A 20,215-nucleotide genomic window follows, 5' to 3' on the forward strand; every position below is an offset into this window, starting at 1 on the left:
TCTTTATAAAGATTAAAACCTTTGTAAAGTTTCCATTTTTTTAACAGCTCTGCTGAGAAACACAGACCACCACAAAGAACTGGGGAGAGTTTCTGAGAATAACAAGGTGGACAACCACAAACACACCTTCTTCTTCCATTGCAGACCGACGCTCTTTACCACAGAGCAAAGAGCAAAAATCTGCTCACAGCACGACCACTTTAAGTGCATTGAGGCAACTGTTTTTCTGATTTGGTGCTGTATAAATAAAACTGAAATGAACTGAATTATGATTGGCCAAATAACAATGCACTGCAGTGAGAAGCAGCTTAAGACTATATTTAACTAGAATCAATATCAATATGAATGGATCTGTTTTACATATTAGTGTGTCAAAGACACTAGCAAAATATTAATGTTGTTAAGGTGACACTCAGAATGCAAATATATATACTGATGTAGATATGATTTAAAATGCTATTGTCATTCCTTTCTGTGTTTAAAATGAGCAGGTCTGTGTTGAAACAGCTGCAGCTGAAGTGTTTTCTTTCTATCAGAAACAGGATGCTGGACGACTGCAGAGCTGTTAGCCTCAGTTAACCACAGACCACAAACACACAGTCCAGCTCACAGTGAGCAACACTCAGTAAGTACAGTGTGAAACACACATGGTAACATTCGTCTAAGTTAGCCAATGTTTAATCAAAGGACACCGATTATAATAAAGGTGTGAACTTAATTGTTATGATTTCAGGCTTTTGATCAAAAATAGTTTTACTGTTACAATAATCTGCATTTCTACACTTCTGATCATCCCTCACTGCTTCATAATGTCCTCAAAATTCATCATATCACCAAAGTCATAAACAGTCTTCATGGACTAAATCTAATTCTACCTCCAGTCAAACACTCAGCAGCAGTCTTATATTGACTCTGAGCAGAAATGTGAAGTTATTTTATAACCTCTGCCTAAATGAAAGTGAAACAACAAGGGCAGATGCAGAATCACCAGACACCATCTGATAAAACTTGATTCAATGGTTTGATGAATTTGTCATTGAAAATAAATAAGTAAACCACACAAGTTATACTTCTACTCTTTATGTGTGAGCTGGTCTTCTAGTAAGGATTTTCTAATAAGTCTTAGATTAGAACAATAAACAGACTGAGCAGAAACTTGCAGAGGTGAAAAGAACAAGTGCAAAAAGCTGCTGTTCCTCTAATATTCACTTTCCTAAAATAATTTATTACCCACACAGTAATCCAGGAAGTTACCATAAGTATATTGAACTCCATCCTTACTATGAAAAAAAGAAGCTGAAACTTTCTGATGTTCATATACTTTGTGTTTAAGCTGCTGATTTGCTCTTTCGGAGCGTTGCAACCATCATGTTTGTTACTACAACTTTCAAGCAAAGTATGCCTTAAATATTTATGAATGTCCTCACATTATAAAACACACCACACATCTACTCCCAAAACACACACAGACACAAAACACTAAAAACCGAGTGTAGGAAACACAGCGATACCTCTACTTTGTATTTTGACAGCATGGTACATGACACGTGTGATGATGTCATCTTCTCCAGCTTGTTGATCTGCTGAAATTTTCCAAAATGAAAAATATTTCAAATTAAATATCTAAACAGAGATTACATTTAATCAAGTTGTTACTGTGATCATAATGAATGTGAACTTTATTCTACTAAACAAACTCAGACATGAAAGATCAGGAAGTCTGAGTCTCACCTTCAGGTTTCCTGTGAACACATCGTCTCACCAGCAGAACCAGTAACACCAATAGAACCACAACACACACTGATACAACAAATGAAAACACAGAGAGAACAGGAGGAGAGAGTGATGGAGGAAAAATGATGGAGGTGGAACCAGGAGGACAGGTGGATGTAGGTGGAGGTGTGGATGTAAGTGGAGGTGTGGTGGTGTGTTCCCCTAAAATAAAGCAAACACAGTCACTAAGTTGTCGTCACATTGTGAATGTTGAAAGCTGCAGAAACACAGACAGGTGAGTGTGTCACCTGTGACAGTGATCCAGCTGGATGGAGACTCTCCATGACCGCTGATGTCACACTTGTAGAGGCCTTCATCAGACCTGGAAACATGCTGGATGGTCATGTGACCTGTAGGCTGCTTCCTGATGAGGGAGCCATCTTTATAGAAAGCAGCTGGGAGGTTGGAGGGAGTGGTCTTTGTTTTACAGAGCAGAGTGACGTCATCTCCCTCCATCACAGGGAGGACAGGACTCTGCAGGATCACTGATCCACCTCAACACAGAGACAAACTACAGCATTTCATCCATTTACACACAGCTTCATCAACACTAACTCCACACACTCAGCTTACCAGTGACTGTCAGGTTAACCATGTTACTGATGGGACCCTCTCTGGACTCACACCAGTAAACTCCACTGTCCATTTGATATGTGTTACTGATCTTACAGGAAGAACCAGCAGGTTTTCCCCACCCATCTCCACACTGAGTCCTCTGTTCTTTGCTTGTGTTTCTCCTCAGAGTCCATCCAGCAGAGCTGTCGTCCTCCTCACAGCTCAGAGACAAAAAGTCTCCTTTAAAGAACTGAGAGCTGCTGGGACTCACAGTCAGACGAGCTGTGAGGGTTAAAATGAAAAACTGATGATCTGTTAGACTTTACATTGTGAAACATGAACCCCATCAGGTCATATCAGTGAGCATTTCTCAGGTTTAAACTGTGACAGAAGAAGGTTACTGACCTTGGTTTGTTGTGCAGCTCAGCAGTGAGATCAGAACTAAAGAGAAATGACACTCAGGTTGATTTGAGGTGAACATAAAGAACAACTCCACACAAACAGCAAAGCTATATGTGGAAGGAAATGACTCCTCCAGTTTCATATTCAAAAAAAAATTACTGCGCTAGCTTACGTTGTTGCAGTTCTACAGGGATTTAAAAATAGTTACGCAAAATGGAGTGTGCTTCCTCCCACTGGTTTTAAAGGGTCAAACACAATTTATAAATCATTTCATTTTATTTTTATTAACATATCTCACCACATCCAAACTTTTCTGGCACACGCCATACCACATTTGCATCGGAATATCATGCGGTGGACAGCAGGAAAAAAGCATTTCAAGAGCTACTTTGCAAAGTGCAAGCTAATCAGCAGCAACTCCATGTTTGGACCCAACAAGGTGACTGGAATTTGCCTAGCTTTGCTAGTGCTTAATATAAAGCCATTCACAGATGGGGGTATGCCAAAACATTCTTGAACTTGAACCGCTTTGTGCTCAGATGCGTGGCGTGCAGCTTGGTGAGCTGGTCACTCGGGTGGTATAGCTTTTATTTATTTATAGTATTTCATGAACATGACTGAACATCTGAAACAGCTCAGTGTGAGGACTTATCAAAGTGTCTGAAATGTAACATTCCAACTTCCCCCTTAGTGTGTTTGTTGGGCAGCTTAGATAATGTCACTTCAGATAAGAATATAGCCCATATGGTTTTCACTGCCCTATGCATAGCCAAGAAAACAGTCCTCATGAACCGGAAAAATAAAAATAATCTTAATTCTAACCAATATAGAAATTATCTATTAGATTACATTAGTCTTGATACAGCCTCTGCCACATCAGATCTTTGATCAGCTCCATCACCTAGTGGGGGGGGGGGGGGGGGGGGGGTTCATAGTTTGGTCCCACCTTCGCTGTTGTGATTGGTGTGGGGGTAGGGTCAGGCTTGGGGCGTCGGGGGATTCCCCAGGAGCATCTTCCTTGTGGGGCTCAACCTGGGTAGCGGTCAAGGCCTATTAGTGGCTCTGCTGGCTCTTAGGTGACGGTGCAGGGTGCAGTGCATTGAACCACCTGCATTGAACCACCTGGGGGGCTCTTCAACTGGTGGGGAGGTTGTCACATCTTGCAGGAGCTTTCCTGTCTTCAGGAACTCACTCTGCAGGAGGGGGAGATACAGGAGAGGCGGAGGAAGATCTCAGCCTGGGCATCTATTGTCTTGTGTAGTCTGGAAGATGAGTGGATGATGGAGTGGGTGCAGTTTTCTCTGTGGTGGGGTCGGGTGGACTGTCCCGGGCTCTTTGGGGCCGGGCGGCGCTGCTGTTCTGGGCCCCGGTCCGGATGGGCCTGGGCCCCCTTTCCCTGGCGGGTTGCGGAGTATGGGGGTGCCTACTGGGGTCAGCGGGGGAGCTGGCCCCAGGGAGAGGTCACTTGCCCCTCCCTTCCTTCACTCCCCATCTCCAGCTGCCTCCCTCTTCCCGCTCCACCACAATCACCCACACATGCAGGGCCTTGGGGTAAAGGTGTGTCACCAGGGTGCAGAGGAGGCTACCCCCCCCTCTGTCCCCTTTTGGCTGCCTGTGCCTCAGTATTATCTCACAACTTAGACATTCACATTACTCACACTCTCATAACCAGTGTTGGTCAAGTTACTTGAAAAAAGTAATCAGTAACTAATTACTGATTACTTCCCCAAAAAAAGTAATCCCGTTACTTTACTGATTACTTATTTTCAAAAGTAATTAATTACTTAGTTACTTAGTTACTTTTTAAAAACACGATTTACAACCTGAAGAGGTGATAAAGCGATAGATCTCTCAGCCCAATTCTACTTTTTCTACATAATCCATCATACAAAATGTAATCAAATGGAAAAGTCTCTTTTTTTTAACTTGTTTTATCAGTTTTAATCTTTTAACTTTATACATCAAGCAAAAATTTAATTATATGCAACATTCTCTGACTGGAAGAAATTTGTTTAATATTTAAACCTATTTTCTGCACATTCCAGCACATAAAATAAAATATTTTTTGTGTTTACACTCACTCTTTCAAATAGATGCAAGTGAAACACAGCAGAAAATAAATAAAGTCAAAGACTCAGCGGTCCTTTTGCTCTATTTTCACCTGTAAAGCAGGAGCAGGGTAGGCGGAGGTTTACCCTGGTGCAGGTGTGCCGCAGCGGTCAGTGGAAGGATACGGCAGTTTCTCTGTGAATTTCCCATTACGTCGTTGGGCACTCGGAGCTTGTTTGGAAATTTAGGGGTTTTTTTCGGTGTAAAAAGAAGTTTTCTTCCCACGCACAACGGACACTTATGTTTTTGTCACTTTTTATGGAATCAAACTCAAAGTAAGGTCAGTACTTCCAAGCTTTAAACGCTGCACGCTCATACTCTCTCCAGTACTCGATATATGATCCACTGTTGATCTGCACACAGCTGTTGTCACAAACGTCGCACGTTCTCGCAAAAAAAAAATCACGGTTTTAGTAACGCAGTAATGCAGCGTTCCTACGGGAAAGTAACGGTAATCTAATTACCGTTTTTGCAATAGTAATCCCTTACTTTAATCGTTACTCGAAAAAAGTAATCGGATTACAGTAACGCGTTACTTGTAACGCGTTACTTGTAACGCGTTACTGCCCATCTCTGCTCATAACACATACATATAGGATCTTGGGGGTGGGCACGCTACACGGACTCCAAAAGACCATCAGGGTGTACACCTCACCCCTGGCGTCATTGCCCACCTCTCAATTTAAAATACACGTAGACCCGATTGGCGTCTGGAGTGTGGGGCCTCCCTGCTGCTGCCGAGTCGGGGCGGTCTGCTTCCCTCCACCCTTGTGAAAAGGGTGACACCACCTCGGTCTGGGTGCAGTTTCCCCCTCCAGGGGCAAGGGTACCTAGAGCTGGGGCTTAGAGCACGCTTGGGGAGTGTGATTGTGTGTACATATAACATAAACAGATTTTTAGACAGGAAACTGTTGATGAAGTACAGAGAGAGAGAGCTGTGCATGAAGTGTGATTTTATTGTGGTGGAAGCAAAACCGTAAAAGGGTTTTACGGTTTTGCTTCCACCACAATAAAATCACAGAGGGAATTCATGACGATGTTTATGTGACGCAAAGTTTGGATCTTCTTTTGCTGCTGGTTAGGTCAATATTGTTTGGAGAGAGATAAAACTAACAGCTTTAACTCTAACAATAACAGTCACAAGCAATGTTCCCTCTAATTTTTTATGTGTCTGAGCAAACACACAAACTCCCTGAGCGATCCCTTGGACCACTGTGAGCAACATTAGACGTGTGCACTGTGGTCACGCCAGCATTGAATCCATCCAAGTTACATGGTTTATTAAAATGACAACATTTACATGTATGTTAGACTACTTTTAATTAACTGCTTTAGCTCACTTACAATGAAAATTTTAAAAAAATCTTGTTCATGACCTGTGTTGTATGTTAACACTATTGGAAGTAAAAATATTGATGCCACACAAATTATTTGTGCCACTCCAAAAAATAATTTCTGTCCACTATGAGATGAAGGAGAACAACAGCCTGATACCTGCAGGCCTGACAACAGGAGATGTATCACTCCTGTAACACCTGTAACATTCAGCAGTCGCCTCATTGTTCTGACACACACAACAAAACTATTGACTACACTACACACTAACTACACAAGATTTGCGCTAAACGTCTCAAATCTCTCACATCTCAAAACATCGCCGTCACTCCTAAAACTTCCTTCCATTTCTTAACAACTAAATGACACGTTGCTATATAATTTTTGATTGGTCGACATGGTACATTTTTTGACCAATAGGAAAGGGTGGAGTTTTTTTTGTTTTTGTTTTTGCTTAAAGGCGGAGAGTGTTTTGAGCATTTTGGTCATATTTGGCAATGCTTCATCTCTAAAGGTCACAAATCTTTCACATCTCAAAACACCGCCCTCACTCCTAAAACTTTCCTCCTCCCTAAACAACTGTTGATTGGTCGACATGGTACATTTTTGGTACGTTTTGGTTTTGTTTTTGCTCACAGGCTTTCGAGCGTTTTCCTTATAAAATGCCTTTTTTACCGTTTCTTCCCGCAGTAAATATAAACAACGACAGTATTCAGGAAGAAAACCAAACATTGCATATTTTTATCATAACTCTGGTTTTACGTGGCCTATCAACACAATTTAAAAACTGGTATAAAGTCCACACTTTTTCCGTCATTTGTTCCGTCTGTCCTGCTCACATCTCCAATGGTTGTACACGTTGGCTTCACTCCACATCAGCCACGTCGCTTTGCTAGCTAAAACACTGGTGTCGGCACATAAGGACGCTGTCATAGCCTGTCAACGATGTTGATTAGCTGCGTATATACGAATGTGAATCGATCATTGGCTGGACTATGGGATAAGGTGGCATCGTTCTAATCCCATACGGGAGCAGCCAGTCACTTCCTGACTAACACTGCAAAACAGAATTGTTAAAGTTTTCATTTTATTTTCAATTCAGGTTAGAACTTTTTTTGCCAGCACGTGCAGCTTAGAGCTTAGAGAAAACTGCTCAAAGAAGTCCTGCCATTAATTAATTCTTCAATCTTAAATATGATCAACCTATCTCTAATAATCGGATATGTACCACAGGCCTTCAAGCTGGCTGTAGTAAAACCTTTACTCAGACCCAGCAGTCTTAGCTAATTATAGGCCAATCTCCAACCTTCCTTTCATATCAAAAATCCTTGAAAGAGTAGTTGTCAAACAGCTAACAGATCATCTGCAGAGGAATGGTTTATTTGAAGAGTTTCAGTCAGGTTTCACAGCTCATCACAGCACAGAAACAGCTTTAGTGAAGGTTACAAATGATCTTCTTATGGCCTCTGACAGTGGACTCATCTCTGTGCTTGTCCTGCTAGACCTTAGTGCAGCATTCGATACTGTTGACCATAATATCCTATTAGAGCGATTAGAACATGCTGTAGGTATTACAGGTACTGCGCTGCAGTGGTTTGTATCATATCTATCTAATAGACTCCAATTTGTACATGTAAATGGAGAGTCCTCTTCACACACTAAGGTCAGTTATGGAGTTCCACAGGGTTCAGTGCTAGGACCAATTCTGTTTACACTATACATGCTTCCCTCAGGCAGCATCATTAGAAGACTAACTTTCTGCTTCTTAATTCAGATAAAACTGAGGTTATTGTACTCGGCCCTGAAAATCTTAGAAATATGGTATCTAACCAGATTCTTACTCTGGATGGCATTACCTTGGCCTCCAGTAACGCTGTGAGGAACCTTGGAGTCATTTTTGACCAGGACATGTCCTTCAGCGCACATATTAAACAAATATGTAAGACTGCTTTCTTCCATTTGTGAAACATCTCTAAAATTAGAAATATCCTGTCTCAGAGTGACGCTGAAAAACTAGTTCATGCATTTATTACTCCGAAGCTGGACTACTGCAATTCATTATTATCAGGATGTCCAAAAAACTCACTGAAAAGCCTTCAGCTAATCCAAAACGCTGCAGCAAGAGTACTGACAGGGACTAGAAAGGGAGAGCATATTTCTCCTGTTTTGGCTTCCCTTCATTGGCTTCCTGTTAAATCCAGAATTGAATTCAAAATCCTGCTCCTCACATACAAGGTCTTAAATAATCAGGCCCCATCTTATCTTAATGACCTTGTAGTACCATATCACCCTATTAGAGCACTTCGCTCTCGCTCTGCAGGCCTACTTGTTGTTCCTAGAGTATTTAAAAGTAGAATGGGAGGCAGAGCCTTCAGTTTTCAGGCCCCTCTTCTGTGGAACCAGCTGCCAGTTTGGATTCAGGAGACAGACACTATCTCTACTTTCAAGATTAGGCTTAAAACTTTCCTTTTTGCTAAAGCATATAGTTAGGGCTGGACCAGGTGTGTCATGATCCTTCATGCTTAGGTTTGTCACTTAGTTTTTCCAGTCTAGGTTTTTTCAGTCATTCGTCTTTTCTCACTGCCTGTTCGGTCGCTCCACTTCTGTAAATAAAACATCACTCTCATCACCAGTCCACTGCCTGCATTTTGGGTCCTTTTTCTCCTACACCACACGGCTCACCCCACCAGCCGTGACAAGGTGACCCTGAATCCTCCCTTAGTTATGCTGCAATAGACGTAGGCTGCCAGGGATTCCCATGATGCATTGAGTTTTTCCTTTCCAGTCACCTTTCTCATTCGTTCTCATTCATATGTGTTAATAGGCATCTCTGCACTGAATCATATCTGTTATTAATCTCTGTCTCTCTTCCACAGCATGTCTTTATCATGTTTTCAGGGCGCTCTGTAGTTTTATTAGATTGAACTTCTGCTTTTAATACGGTTGACCATAACATTCTCCTTACAAGGGTAGAACATGTTGTTATGCTTAACCCTTGTGTGTTGTTCGTATTTTTGTTACTCAGCCAGTGTTCATGGGTCTGGTGGACCCGCTAGAGTTTTGGCTTTCCAAATGAACACTATCAAACAATTTTATGTTAAATTATTCAACAGGTGTTTACTTCATCCCAATTACAAGCCATATGAACAGCAAACATGGTTAATTTTTTCCCTTTACCTTTGTTAGATCACATTTATGAATTAATGTGCTTCTCGTTTTTTTTTTTTTTATAAAATGTTATATAAAAAAATAAATCAGTTATAATCAAGTGGAGTGAGTGGAAAGACACAACACATTTACACGTGAAGCAATATGTTTCACAACTAAACGGGATCAGCTGCTCATCAATAGTGACATTAGGCCCAAGGTTATAAAACAGATGGAGGTGGTGCACACACTTATCCCACACTGTCCTGATGGCAGCTAACTTGTCTCAGTGCCGTTGAGCTGGTCTGTCGTCTCGGTTATCAAAACGGATAATCCTGGAAATTTTGTGGAAGTTTTCCAGAGACATTGATGCACGGAAAGGTTCTTGCCGGTTTCTGCATCCCACAGGGATTCTGTGGATTCCCCTTTGGACCTGAAAACTCCTGCAAGATGAATTTGGTCCATCTCCTTCCACCTCTCTCCAAAAACACACCGTCCTTCTAGATTACTGCAATCCAGAATAATTTTCTGGATGGAATCTGGGATGAAAAACTCAAATGAAGACTTGATATCCTGCACATGAGTAACTGTCAGCCATGTTGGCCCTGGCTTATCACAGTAACAGCTCTGCAGGGTAGCTCATTTCTTGGGCAAGAAGACCATTCAATTTCACCAGTTATTGACATCCATATTTCTTCACTTGCTGTCTGGTGGGCTTGTTCTGGTCCTGGAACTGGCTGCAGATGGGGTACTCGTCTTCGTTTTGTTACTAAATGGTGCTCAACCTCATCCTCTTCTTCAAAGTCACTGTCAGACTCTGAATTTTCAGAAATGTGAAATATTCTGAAACCTCTTTGTCAACATCATCATCCGAAGCCCCTCCCTCTTACAAAATCAATTGGATGGCCCTCGCAGCAGATAATCTTTTGCCATCTTTGCCAGTGTGGTTCTGATCAAGTCTTATTTATAGTATTATGCCCCTAATTTGCAAGTGGGACAGGGTATCAGAAAATAAAATTTGGATCCCTCAAAAAAGAGGGTAAAATGTGTGGGAATGTAAGTAATGTAAGTTAGCAAGGACAGGGATTGTCCCTGTCCTTGCTAACTTACACTGGCTTCCCATCAAATATCATATTGATTTTAAAATCCTCTTGCTCACTGTTAAACATTTAAATAACTTAAAACTTCAAATAACCCTAGCTACTTGATCTCCTTGACCTGTATAACCCAAAGTTCCTCCAGCCAACTGCTCTTAATGCAACCAAGGTCTGGTTTAAAAGCCTTTGCTATTGCTGCTCCTAGACTCTGGAATAATCTCCTAGTTGATATCCGTACATCGGAATCTATTCAATCATTCAATTTGTTTCCCGTTCTGCCCGCATTGCTGTACTATTGTGAAGCATTTTGATGTATGCTAGTCTTTTAAAATATGCTATAGAAATAAACTTTGATTGATTGACATGTACTTTATCTTTAAACCTACTGTATGGCTCTCATGGAATTACATTTTTAAAATATGGCGTTCACGGCTCTCTCAGCCAAAAAAGGTACCCGACCCCTGTCTTAGAGTGATCATAATGATTACAGTCATATGCACTGAATACACTGTGATTATATCGAAAATATCCACTACTTATAATGACACAGCAAGGTCATGTGTCCACTGTGCAGCTGTGTTGATATAATGAGTGAATGATTTGATCTTTTCACTGCCTGCTGTGTTTCCTCGACTCCTGAGCAAAGATAAAGAGTCAGTTCAGACCTGCAGTTGGTCCTCGTGGTGTTTGAACTTGAATTCAGCCTGATTTGTTTTTCATGTCTTCTCCTCCATCATCAGTTATCAGGAGAGCAGACAGTCAAAGTACAAGAATTCAAACAAACACAGAGATTCTACTTACAGAGCAGACACAGCACAGATGTTTCCTTCATCGTCCTTCTCACTCATTTGAGCTTTTTTTCATTTCTGTCACTGACACCAAGTAAAGCCCGCCCTCTTCCTCTGAGCACCAGCTTTCTATTGGTTCAAAGACAAAGGTGGGATACTACTTTTCATCGTGTAAATATTATTATTTTATGTATGTTATTAACAGATTAATTTTAAGATGTAACTTGTCTGTGAAGGTTCAGGGGGTCCTTTTGTCCCTCTGTGGGGGGGCACTCCCACTAGGTTTAAATCTGGGACTCCAGGTTCTCCATTCTCGTATTCTCAAAATGAAGAGAATGAGCAGTCTTTTTAGCCCAACGAATCAGCAGCCTTGGAATAAACGATTTTAGATTTGATGTTCTTAATAGGTTTTGAAGAGTGTTTACGTTTTTGGTATTAACCATCTCAGGAGGAACATAAAAAAAGAAATCATTTTCACTCCCCACCAGGAGTTGCTCGGTGAAGGAAGAGTGTCGGTGGCATGAGTGCTGCATTCTCTGGGAGAGGGAATTGAGCTGTGCCTCCAGTGTGCAGAACAACAGCACCGAAGCTGAGGTGTGAATGCCTGCAGACACCTTGAACAAGGTTTTGATACCGAAAAAGCTTTATTTATTTATCCAAAATAATTATTATTATTTGTTAACTGACGAGTTTCAGGTGTTTTTTTTTTACCACAGAATGCAGGTTATGTTACAGCAAATTTATGACTCTTACTTTCCATTGTTTTTGGAAGTGCATTATTTGAATTATTTAAAATGACAGAAAAACCTTCCCTTTCTGAGAGATGTCCAGTTTGATATCCTGAACTTTTCTAAGCAGCTTACCACCTCTGCTGAAAAACATCTGATTAGAAAGGACCAGTGGGTGTTTCTGAGAAAATAGAAGTCAGACGACCACAAAGGTGCCATCTTCTTTTAATACAGACTGAGACGCTTCACCACAGAGCACAAAGCAAACTTTTTCTCACAACATGAACACTTCTGTTAGCCAAACCAGGACACACTGTGGTGAGAGGTCTCATCACAGTAAAACTACAGTTAACTAGTGTCAACAACAGGAAGTTGTTTTTGTGGTTTCAGAAGTGAAAGTAATGTATTGTATCATAGTAGATTAAGCCTGGTCAGTTTTTCTCCTTAGACACCTTGTACTGACAATGAAGTCTTCATGTGAACAACTTGTTTACATTTTAAATCCTTATCAACTCTGTTGAGGGATTTAATGCTCAGTAATGGCACTGCCAAATGTCACAACACAAGGTCCAAAGTGTTCCAGAGGCTGAAACTACACCATTGTGGTGGACCACTGGAGGGCTCCACTCACACCCAGTTTCTCAGGAAGTATTGTTGCTGTGTTTTGGAGGGAAAGTGTTCAGTTCTGTGGTGATGAGTAATAAACGAGCAGTGTTTATCGAGAGCTCTTGTGTCGTCTGTGTTTACCTCCACATTGGTGACCCCTGACTCGAACATGCTGCAGTCCAATGGTGGCGCCGACTCCGCTCTGGATGCATCAGCACGCGCCAGCCCTCTGTCTCCAGCTACAGCTATGTTTGCTGTGGTGCTTGAGCTGCCGGACTTTTGGCTTCACGATCCCCCGTCGTGGTTCGTACACGTGGAGGCCCAGTTCGCCCTTCGTGGCATCTCGGCTGACGACACGAAATATCACCATGTGGTGGCTTCTCTCGACCCTCTAGCCACCCGTCGTGCGTTGACTCTCCTCCAGGACCCACCCACCCGAGAGAAGTACGCCGCCCTTAAGGAGCTGCTTCTTCGGCGCTATGCCCTCACCGACGCAGAGCGAGCCGAGAAGCTCCTCTCCCTCTCAGGCCTGGGTGGTGGTACGGCTCTCGAACTGATGGAGCACATGCTATCCTTTCTCGGACCGGACGACGGCGGATTCCTCTTCACCCACATTTTCCTCAGACAGCTGCCGGTGGCCGTGAGAGCCGGCCTCGCCAACTCTCCGCTTCTGGGCACGAAGGATTATCGCTCCCTGGCTGAGGACGCGGATCGTATTCTCCTGGCTACCCGCACTTCCCACGATCACGACCTAGTTCCAGCCTCGCCGGCGGCGCCTTACACTTCCCTGCTGACCTGCCACGACGTACCCGATCCTTCGCTGATGGCAAAGATCGCGGCACAGCGACACCACGGACGGGACCTCTGTTTCTACCATCAGCGTTTTGGCGCCGGAGCGCGCCGCTGCCTGCCGCCATGCGCTTTTCTGACCCTGGGACATGGCCGCGACCGCTGGCGACAAAGAAAAACTGCTCTTCATAGAAGACTCGCGGTCTGGGAGACGTTTCCTGGTTGACTCCGGCTCCCAGAAGAGCCTCCTTCCCCCGTCCGGAGCCGACAGTTTAGCAGCGGGCTGCGGACCGCAGCTTATTGCGGCTAATGGCTCTCCCATCACAACGTTTGGGGAAAGGTTCGTGACTGTTTGTTTTCATGGTCGGGATTTCCAATGGACCTTTGTTGTTGCCACTAGCTCTGTACCTATTTTGGGCGCTGATTTTCTTTGTGCCCACGGACTGCTGGTCGATGTCGCTAACAGACGCTTAATCGTGCCATCGAGCCCCTGAATCGTGCTAATTTAGTGACTTCAGGGAATGTTTTTCAGCGTTTGCTCTTGGAGTTCCCTTCACTGACTGTTCCTAATTTATCGAATACGGCAACGAAGCACGGGGTTGAACATTATATTCCGACAGTCGGTCCCCAGTGTTCGCATGCGCGTGCCGCCTCGACCCCGCGAAACTCTCCGTCGCTCGGGAAGAGTTTGCCGCAATGGAGCGCCTCGGCATAGTGCGGCGCTCGAATAGTGCCTGGGCTTCTCCGCTACACATGGTGCCCAAGTCAGACGGTCGGTGGCGCCCGTGTGGGGATTTTCGCCGTTTGAATAATGTCACGGAGAATGACCGTTACCCCACTCCCCACATCCAGGATTTTTCCGCCCACCTCGCCGGCACCTCGATTTTTTCTAAAATTGACTTGGTGCGGGGGTATCACCAGGTTCCCGTGTGCGCCGAAGACGTCCCCAAAACTGCCGTTATTACCCCTTTCGGCCTGTTTGAATTTTTGCGCATGCCGTTCGGCCTGAAAGGCGCCGCCCAGACTTTTCAGCGGCTGATGGACTCTGTTTTGCGCGGGCTGCCTTTCGTCTTCGTGTACCTTGACGATATATTGGTGGCCAGCTGCTCTGAGAGTCAGCACGCGTCCCATCTGCATCAGGTTTTCCAGCACTTGGCGGCACACGGCCTGATCGTCAACCCCTCCAAGTGCCAGTTCGGCTTGCCGGTTCTGGATTTCTTGGGCCACCGCATTTCCGCCGACGGTGTGGTTCCGTTGCCAGACAAGGTCCGGGCCGTTTCGGCTTTTCCGGGTCCTGCGTCCGTTAAAGCGCTGCAGGAGTTCTTGGGGATGGTCAATTTCTACAACCGCTTTCTCCCCAGAGCTGCGCACCTGCTGCAGCCTCTCTATGCTGCCTTGAAGGGTAAAACAGCTAAGGACCCGATTGATTGGCTCCCTGAACGCATCCAGGCATTTTCTGGGGACAAGACCGCGCTGGCAAACGCCGCCCTGCTGGCCCATCCATTTCCGTCGGCGGAGATTGCGTTGACCTCCGACGCGTCGGACGTGGCAGTGGGCGCAGTGTTAGAACAGCGGGTCTCCGGTGTCTGGACACCGCTCGCTTTTTTTAGTCGCACGCTTAGAGACAGTGAGTGCAAATATAGAGTTTTTGACAGGGAGTTGCTGGCCCTACACCTCGCCACGTGGCATTTTCGTTTTTTTCTCGAGGGTCGGAACTTCACCGCGTACGTCGATCATAAACCTTTGACATTCGCGATGTCCAAGGTCTCTGATCCCTGGAGCGGGCGCCAGCAGCGCCAGTTGGCAGCCATTTCCGAGTTCACGACTGACATTCAGCACGTGGCTGGTAAGTCCAACTGCGTGGCTGACTGTCTATCCCGCGTGCTGGTTTCTCCTGTTTATGTTGGCATAGACTTTGAGGCTATGGCCGCGGACCAACAGGCCGCCCGCCTTCCACTGGACTGGACAACCCTGCTTCTTCCTCTGAGAACGCCCCCCACCTGGCGGGGCCTGAGCTATCTTCAGTTTTTCCTGACCGCCCATGCCAGCCTGGCCCTCAGGCTAGTTTCCCCTCCGCCAGCTCTCCACCTCCCCGGTTCAGCCGTTCTGGACATTTAATCAAAGCAAGGGTTCTGGACTAGGGGATAACCCTACTGGGTGTTCGGGGGGGGGGCATGTGTGGTGGACCACTGGAGGGCTCCACTCACACCCAGTTTCTCAGGAAGTATTGTTGCTGTGTTTTGGAGGGAAAGTGTTCAGTTCTGTGGTGATGGGCAATAAACGAGCAGTGTTTATCGAGAGCTCTCGTGTCGCCTGTGTTTACCTCCACACCATTAGTTGTGGCCAAATGTGTTAAAAAACCACATTTGAAATAAAACAAACAATTTGGGATATTTTATTCTTTCTAAAACACATATGTGTTTCTCAACATCATTCTGGCACAGTAGTCAATATAAAATGAATACATTTAAAAAATAAATAAATAACTAAATAAATAAGTAATGACTTGATTTTAAATAACGGTGTCACGGTACTGGGTCATGAACCCAGTGCCTTTGGTTTATTATTGAACTAATAGTTCCAACTATTGTCTTGTAATCGTAAGGCTGCCGGTTCGAGCTTCGGCTTGGACAGTCTCAGTCGTTGTGTCCTTGGGCAAGACACTTCACCGTTGCCTACTGGTGGTGGTCAGAGGGCCCGGAGGTGCCAGTGTCCGGCAGCCTCGCCTCTGTCAGTGCGCCCTAGGGTGGCTGTGGCTACAATGTAGTTTGCCATCACCAGTGTGTGGATGGGTGGATGACTGGATGTGTAAAGTGCTTTGAGGTCCATAGGGACCAAGTAAAGCACTATACAAATACAGTAAATGGCCATTTACCATATTTTATCATATGATTACCATATGATTCTTTTGCTTATATTACATTCTTAGTCCTTGGATTATGGTTTCTGTGTCATATAATCTCTGCTTCATGTTCCCATGTTCCACGTTTTAGTGTCTATAGTGTTTGTCTCAGTTTCCTGTTTTACGTTGGTAATTCCAATTCCCATGTTTCCGTTGTCAGTATTGTTTCCCCCTGTGTCATCATGCCTGAATTGTCCCTGCTGTGTTTCCCTCCTGTCTTGCATTCTCTAATTACGACGGTATGTATTTAAGCCCTGTGTTTTTGCCCTTTGTTGCATCCTTCATGTTAGCTGTTTGTTCATCCTTCATCCTTTGTCGTCTTTGGTTATGACATGGCACACCATGTATTCCTAGTTTAGTGTTGTAAAACAGTCTGTGTGTTTCCTGTTTTACTTTGTAGGTCTGTGTCTCGTTATGCTCATTAGTTCCAGCTGTGTCCCCTCCTGTGTGTCATTTCCTGATTACCTGGTGTGTGTATTTATAGTTTGTGTCTGCCTGTGCTTCTCGTGGCGTTGTCTGTGTTTCTGCCGTGTATTTAATGTCTCGCCTCGCCGCTCCGCGTCCTCCTTTTGTATTAGCTTTTCCAGTTTAGGTTTATGTTCAGTTCTGCCCATACCTTGGTTATTGTGCACTGTATATAAAACCTGCTTGCACCTCCTCCACTGTCTGCTTTTGGATTCTCCTTCCTCACCGCCACATGACTGCCGCCCCAGCTGTGACACTTGATGAGTTCTGAGAGATTTCAGTCTACAGGAGGTTCGTTGGAAATCTTACCTGATGAATCTTTATGTTTTCCCTAGATCACAAAACCAACAAAATAGCATTAAAAGCAACACGATTACCAAAAACTGATGCACTTGTTAGCAATCCAGCACATCCTCTACTTATTCCATCCTCCTTCCTTCCACCTTCATCTTTGTCGTCGTCTCCTGTCTGACCTGCAGGTGAGAAACAGGTGTGAGGTGTCAGCTGTCAGGTAGGTGATGAGTGAAGAACAGAACAGAATCCATTTCCTCTTCAAACTGCTGTCAGACATTATCTACTGCACTCTGATCACATCACTCAGACCAGCTGCTTTCTACAAAGTCTCATCAACAACATCTTTAGAAACAAACATCAACAACCAGGAAGCAGCTTCACCTCTGATCACACACACACTCAACTCTACTCACTCACCTGGAGGATAAACAATCAGGTAGATGGTTTTGATGAGTCAAACTATCACTCCCACTCTTGTCAACACTGCAGTCGAATGAATCTATGCCTTGGAGGATTAAGGCAGTTCTGAAGGTAAAACCAAAAGTGGTTTTGATGTGAGTCAAACTATCACAGTCGTATGTTCCATTTTCATTAATCGTCACATTCTTCAGAATTAAAGAAACGTCTCCATCCTTCATCTGTCCTGCAGATCCACCCAGTTCTTAAAAGACGGATGCTGTTTGGCTGGAACACATTGAATGTCCCAGTACAAAAGAACATAATCTGACTCCAGATCAGCTCTGCTCCTCTCCACAGCTATGATGATCTCATTTGGAGCTCAATATGTCAGAGTGATGTTGTGCCCAGACACAGCTGTTTGTATTATTATTATTTATTATTATTATTTCAGCCCATTGCAAACATAGTACAATATTCATATATATTCAGGAAAAAAATAAACAGCAGCACCAGTAAAAATTGACTGGTGCTCAGAAAGCAGAAAACATTCCTCAGTAAGCAGGACACTTAAATCTGTACTCAAGTAAAGGACTGTGTGACATCAAGCCACATCATGATCAGTAATATTGAAGGTTTTCTCTTTCTTTTTTGTTTACCTGTTTCTATGTGACTTTGGTGAGCATTTTTTATAACCAAAAAATATATATTTACATATTTCAATATCACAGGGTTCAGGGTAATGCGTTAGCAGAATTAAAAGCACATAGAGTTTAAACTATGCTGCTTGTAACGTTTTCTTCAATAAATATGTGACCTGATCTTAGTCTCATTCTTTTTCAGTCTTATGCTGCTCAAGCTTTGTAATGGCTGGATTACTGTTTGCTGTGGATGTGGACACGGTCTGCTGGAAACCTGTCAAGTGAGCAGTCATTTCTGTTATACTTCTTTTCTGCCACCTGAGGCGAATGTGAAGTTTTAGTCAGGCTTTCTTTGCGTCAGCTGGCTTGATTCAACCAAAAACTGTCATGGTCTGGGTGAGTCACAGTATTTTCCACAGCCCCTGCTCCCCTTCTCCCGGCAGAGTCTTTATCACCCCTCCCAGGATCACCACGTAAGACTAATTAAGCCCATTTTATTTAAGATCAGCATTCACAACCAGCCCGTGCCAGATTGTCTGCTAACCTATGTTAGTGCATGGCTCCCTGTTTACTCGTGTTTTTCACAGTCCATGTATTTACCCCTGCTCTCTTGTGTCTTCAGTGGTTCCTTGGAAAACTCTGTCATCGTCACAGTAATATCACTCATCTGGATGCTGGCCTCTCCTCACGTTTCTGAGACTACCCAAGGGAAAGCCACTTGGCTACGCCTAGAAATTAGTGGTGGACAGATTGATCCAAATATCGATTGTATCGATACCAAGTCTACATCAATATCGGATCAATACTAGCCTGGGCAAAGGACTTGCCGCTCCCGTGTCAGCGCAAAGCAGGCACATTTTGCTCCCCCTCCCCTGTCTAATGCTTAGATGTTGCACTGTCACATGACGCGACTTAGATGCTTTGGGGGGTTTTAAGTTGTTTATACATTATTTATATTTTCATCAGTTGTTCATGTTGTTGAGAATTTTAATTGTAATTTATGTATTATAGTTTCTCAACAGTACTTGCTTTAATTTGTTCACTGGTTTGCGTTCACTGTAGGTTCAGTGAATGAAATTTAATTTGAATTAAATTGCACTGATTAGAATATACTGGAAATTCAATGCAAAGATTCAGCGCACTGTGTTAGAGGCTGGGATTTGATGAATTCATCATATGTACAACCTTTGATCATCATTTATGTCCAGTTGAGAATGAATCTGTGCACTCACATATTAAATGAACTGAAACCAGTAGTGTGATCTCCAGTCTTGGTATAAGGAATGAGAGAACTCACAGCTGTTATTTTAATCAGCCTGTCACAGTTGTTTTAACTCTTAAGTATCACAAAGTAATGTGGTAACATCTGGACTGACGAGTTTACTGTCAGCATTTTAATCACTAGTTTAAAGGCTGTAGGCTGCAGGCGTTGCTCTATCACTGTATAAATGTAACAGGCCTCAGTGCTGGTTCTAATGCTGCTTCCAGCTTTATTTGTGAAGAGCACAGCAGCTTACAAAACACGTAGCTAGCTCGTACAGCTGCGACGTAATACTTTCACAAGCTAAAATGACCTTAAAATAACGGGGCTACCTGCGGTGATGCTAGCATTAGTATATGTTAGCACGTTACCTTCAAATGTTGGTCAGACTGCGTAAACTCCGTTTCACTGCAGGGTCCCTTCATTCTTCACATATCCGTGCCGAGATGAGTGTAAATCTTGAGGCTGAACAGTTTATTAAATTGGAATTTGAAAATGAATTTATGAATGCAGAATTTATTCTAAAATGTATTATTTAAGCACAGAATTCTTTATTTCATGACTCTTGTGGTCCTCCATAGTTCTTATAACTGGTTTATTCTATTATTATTCTATAACTTTAAATAAATCAGTTTAAATAAATAAACACTTGACACGAATAGAGTATCACTGTTTATTATTAGTAAGCAAAAATGACAAAGAAGCTTGCACAGGAAAGTTATGCAACCATTGAGATAAGAAAACACCCAAAAAGAGCAGAAGCTGCACATGATGAAAGACATGATAAATTTAACCTTCCCTTCTTTCATTTAAATAATTCTGTTCAGGCACTAAACACCTAAACCTTCATGGGAAATAAACAATAAATCTGATGACGAAATGACATGGAAAAGCCTTCACAAAGACCCATACTTTCCCTGCATAATT

General features: G+C 43.4%; 2 protein-coding genes and 1 pseudogene across 2 annotated transcripts in view; 1 reads left to right on the top strand and 2 right to left on the bottom strand.

The window, feature by feature from the left end:
• LOC146578653 (uncharacterized) overlaps window positions 1–20,215 on the top strand; it is a 563,460-nt pseudogene that overhangs the window by 90,387 nt on the left and 452,858 nt on the right.
• Window positions 1,712–11,283, bottom strand: LOC146578657 (Fc receptor-like protein 5). Its single transcript, XM_085268991.1, has 5 exons — window positions 11,220–11,283; window positions 2,734–2,769; window positions 2,347–2,610; window positions 2,022–2,267; window positions 1,712–1,935 (listed from the first exon to the last, which is right to left on the bottom strand). Exons 1-5 carry the CDS (start codon window positions 11,248–11,250, stop codon window positions 1,712–1,714), a joined length of 801 nt encoding a protein of 266 aa, XP_085125117.1. The 5' UTR covers window positions 11,251–11,283.
• Window positions 19,984–20,215, bottom strand: part of LOC146578658 (uncharacterized) — an 11,365-nt gene continuing 11,133 nt past the window's right edge. The window contains exon 7 of the mRNA XM_085268830.1: window positions 19,984–20,215. This exon is cut by the window's right edge and continues 473 nt beyond it. The gene's annotated coding sequence lies outside the window, so the exon portion shown is untranslated.

The sequence above is a fragment of the Mchenga conophoros genome, linkage group LG3, assembly GCF_057382185.1.
Source record: "Mchenga conophoros isolate Kocher_MC1m ecotype Shallow Benthic linkage group LG3, M_conophoros_male_GT1.1, whole genome shotgun sequence".
Lineage (NCBI taxonomy): Eukaryota > Metazoa > Chordata > Actinopteri > Cichliformes > Cichlidae > Mchenga > Mchenga conophoros.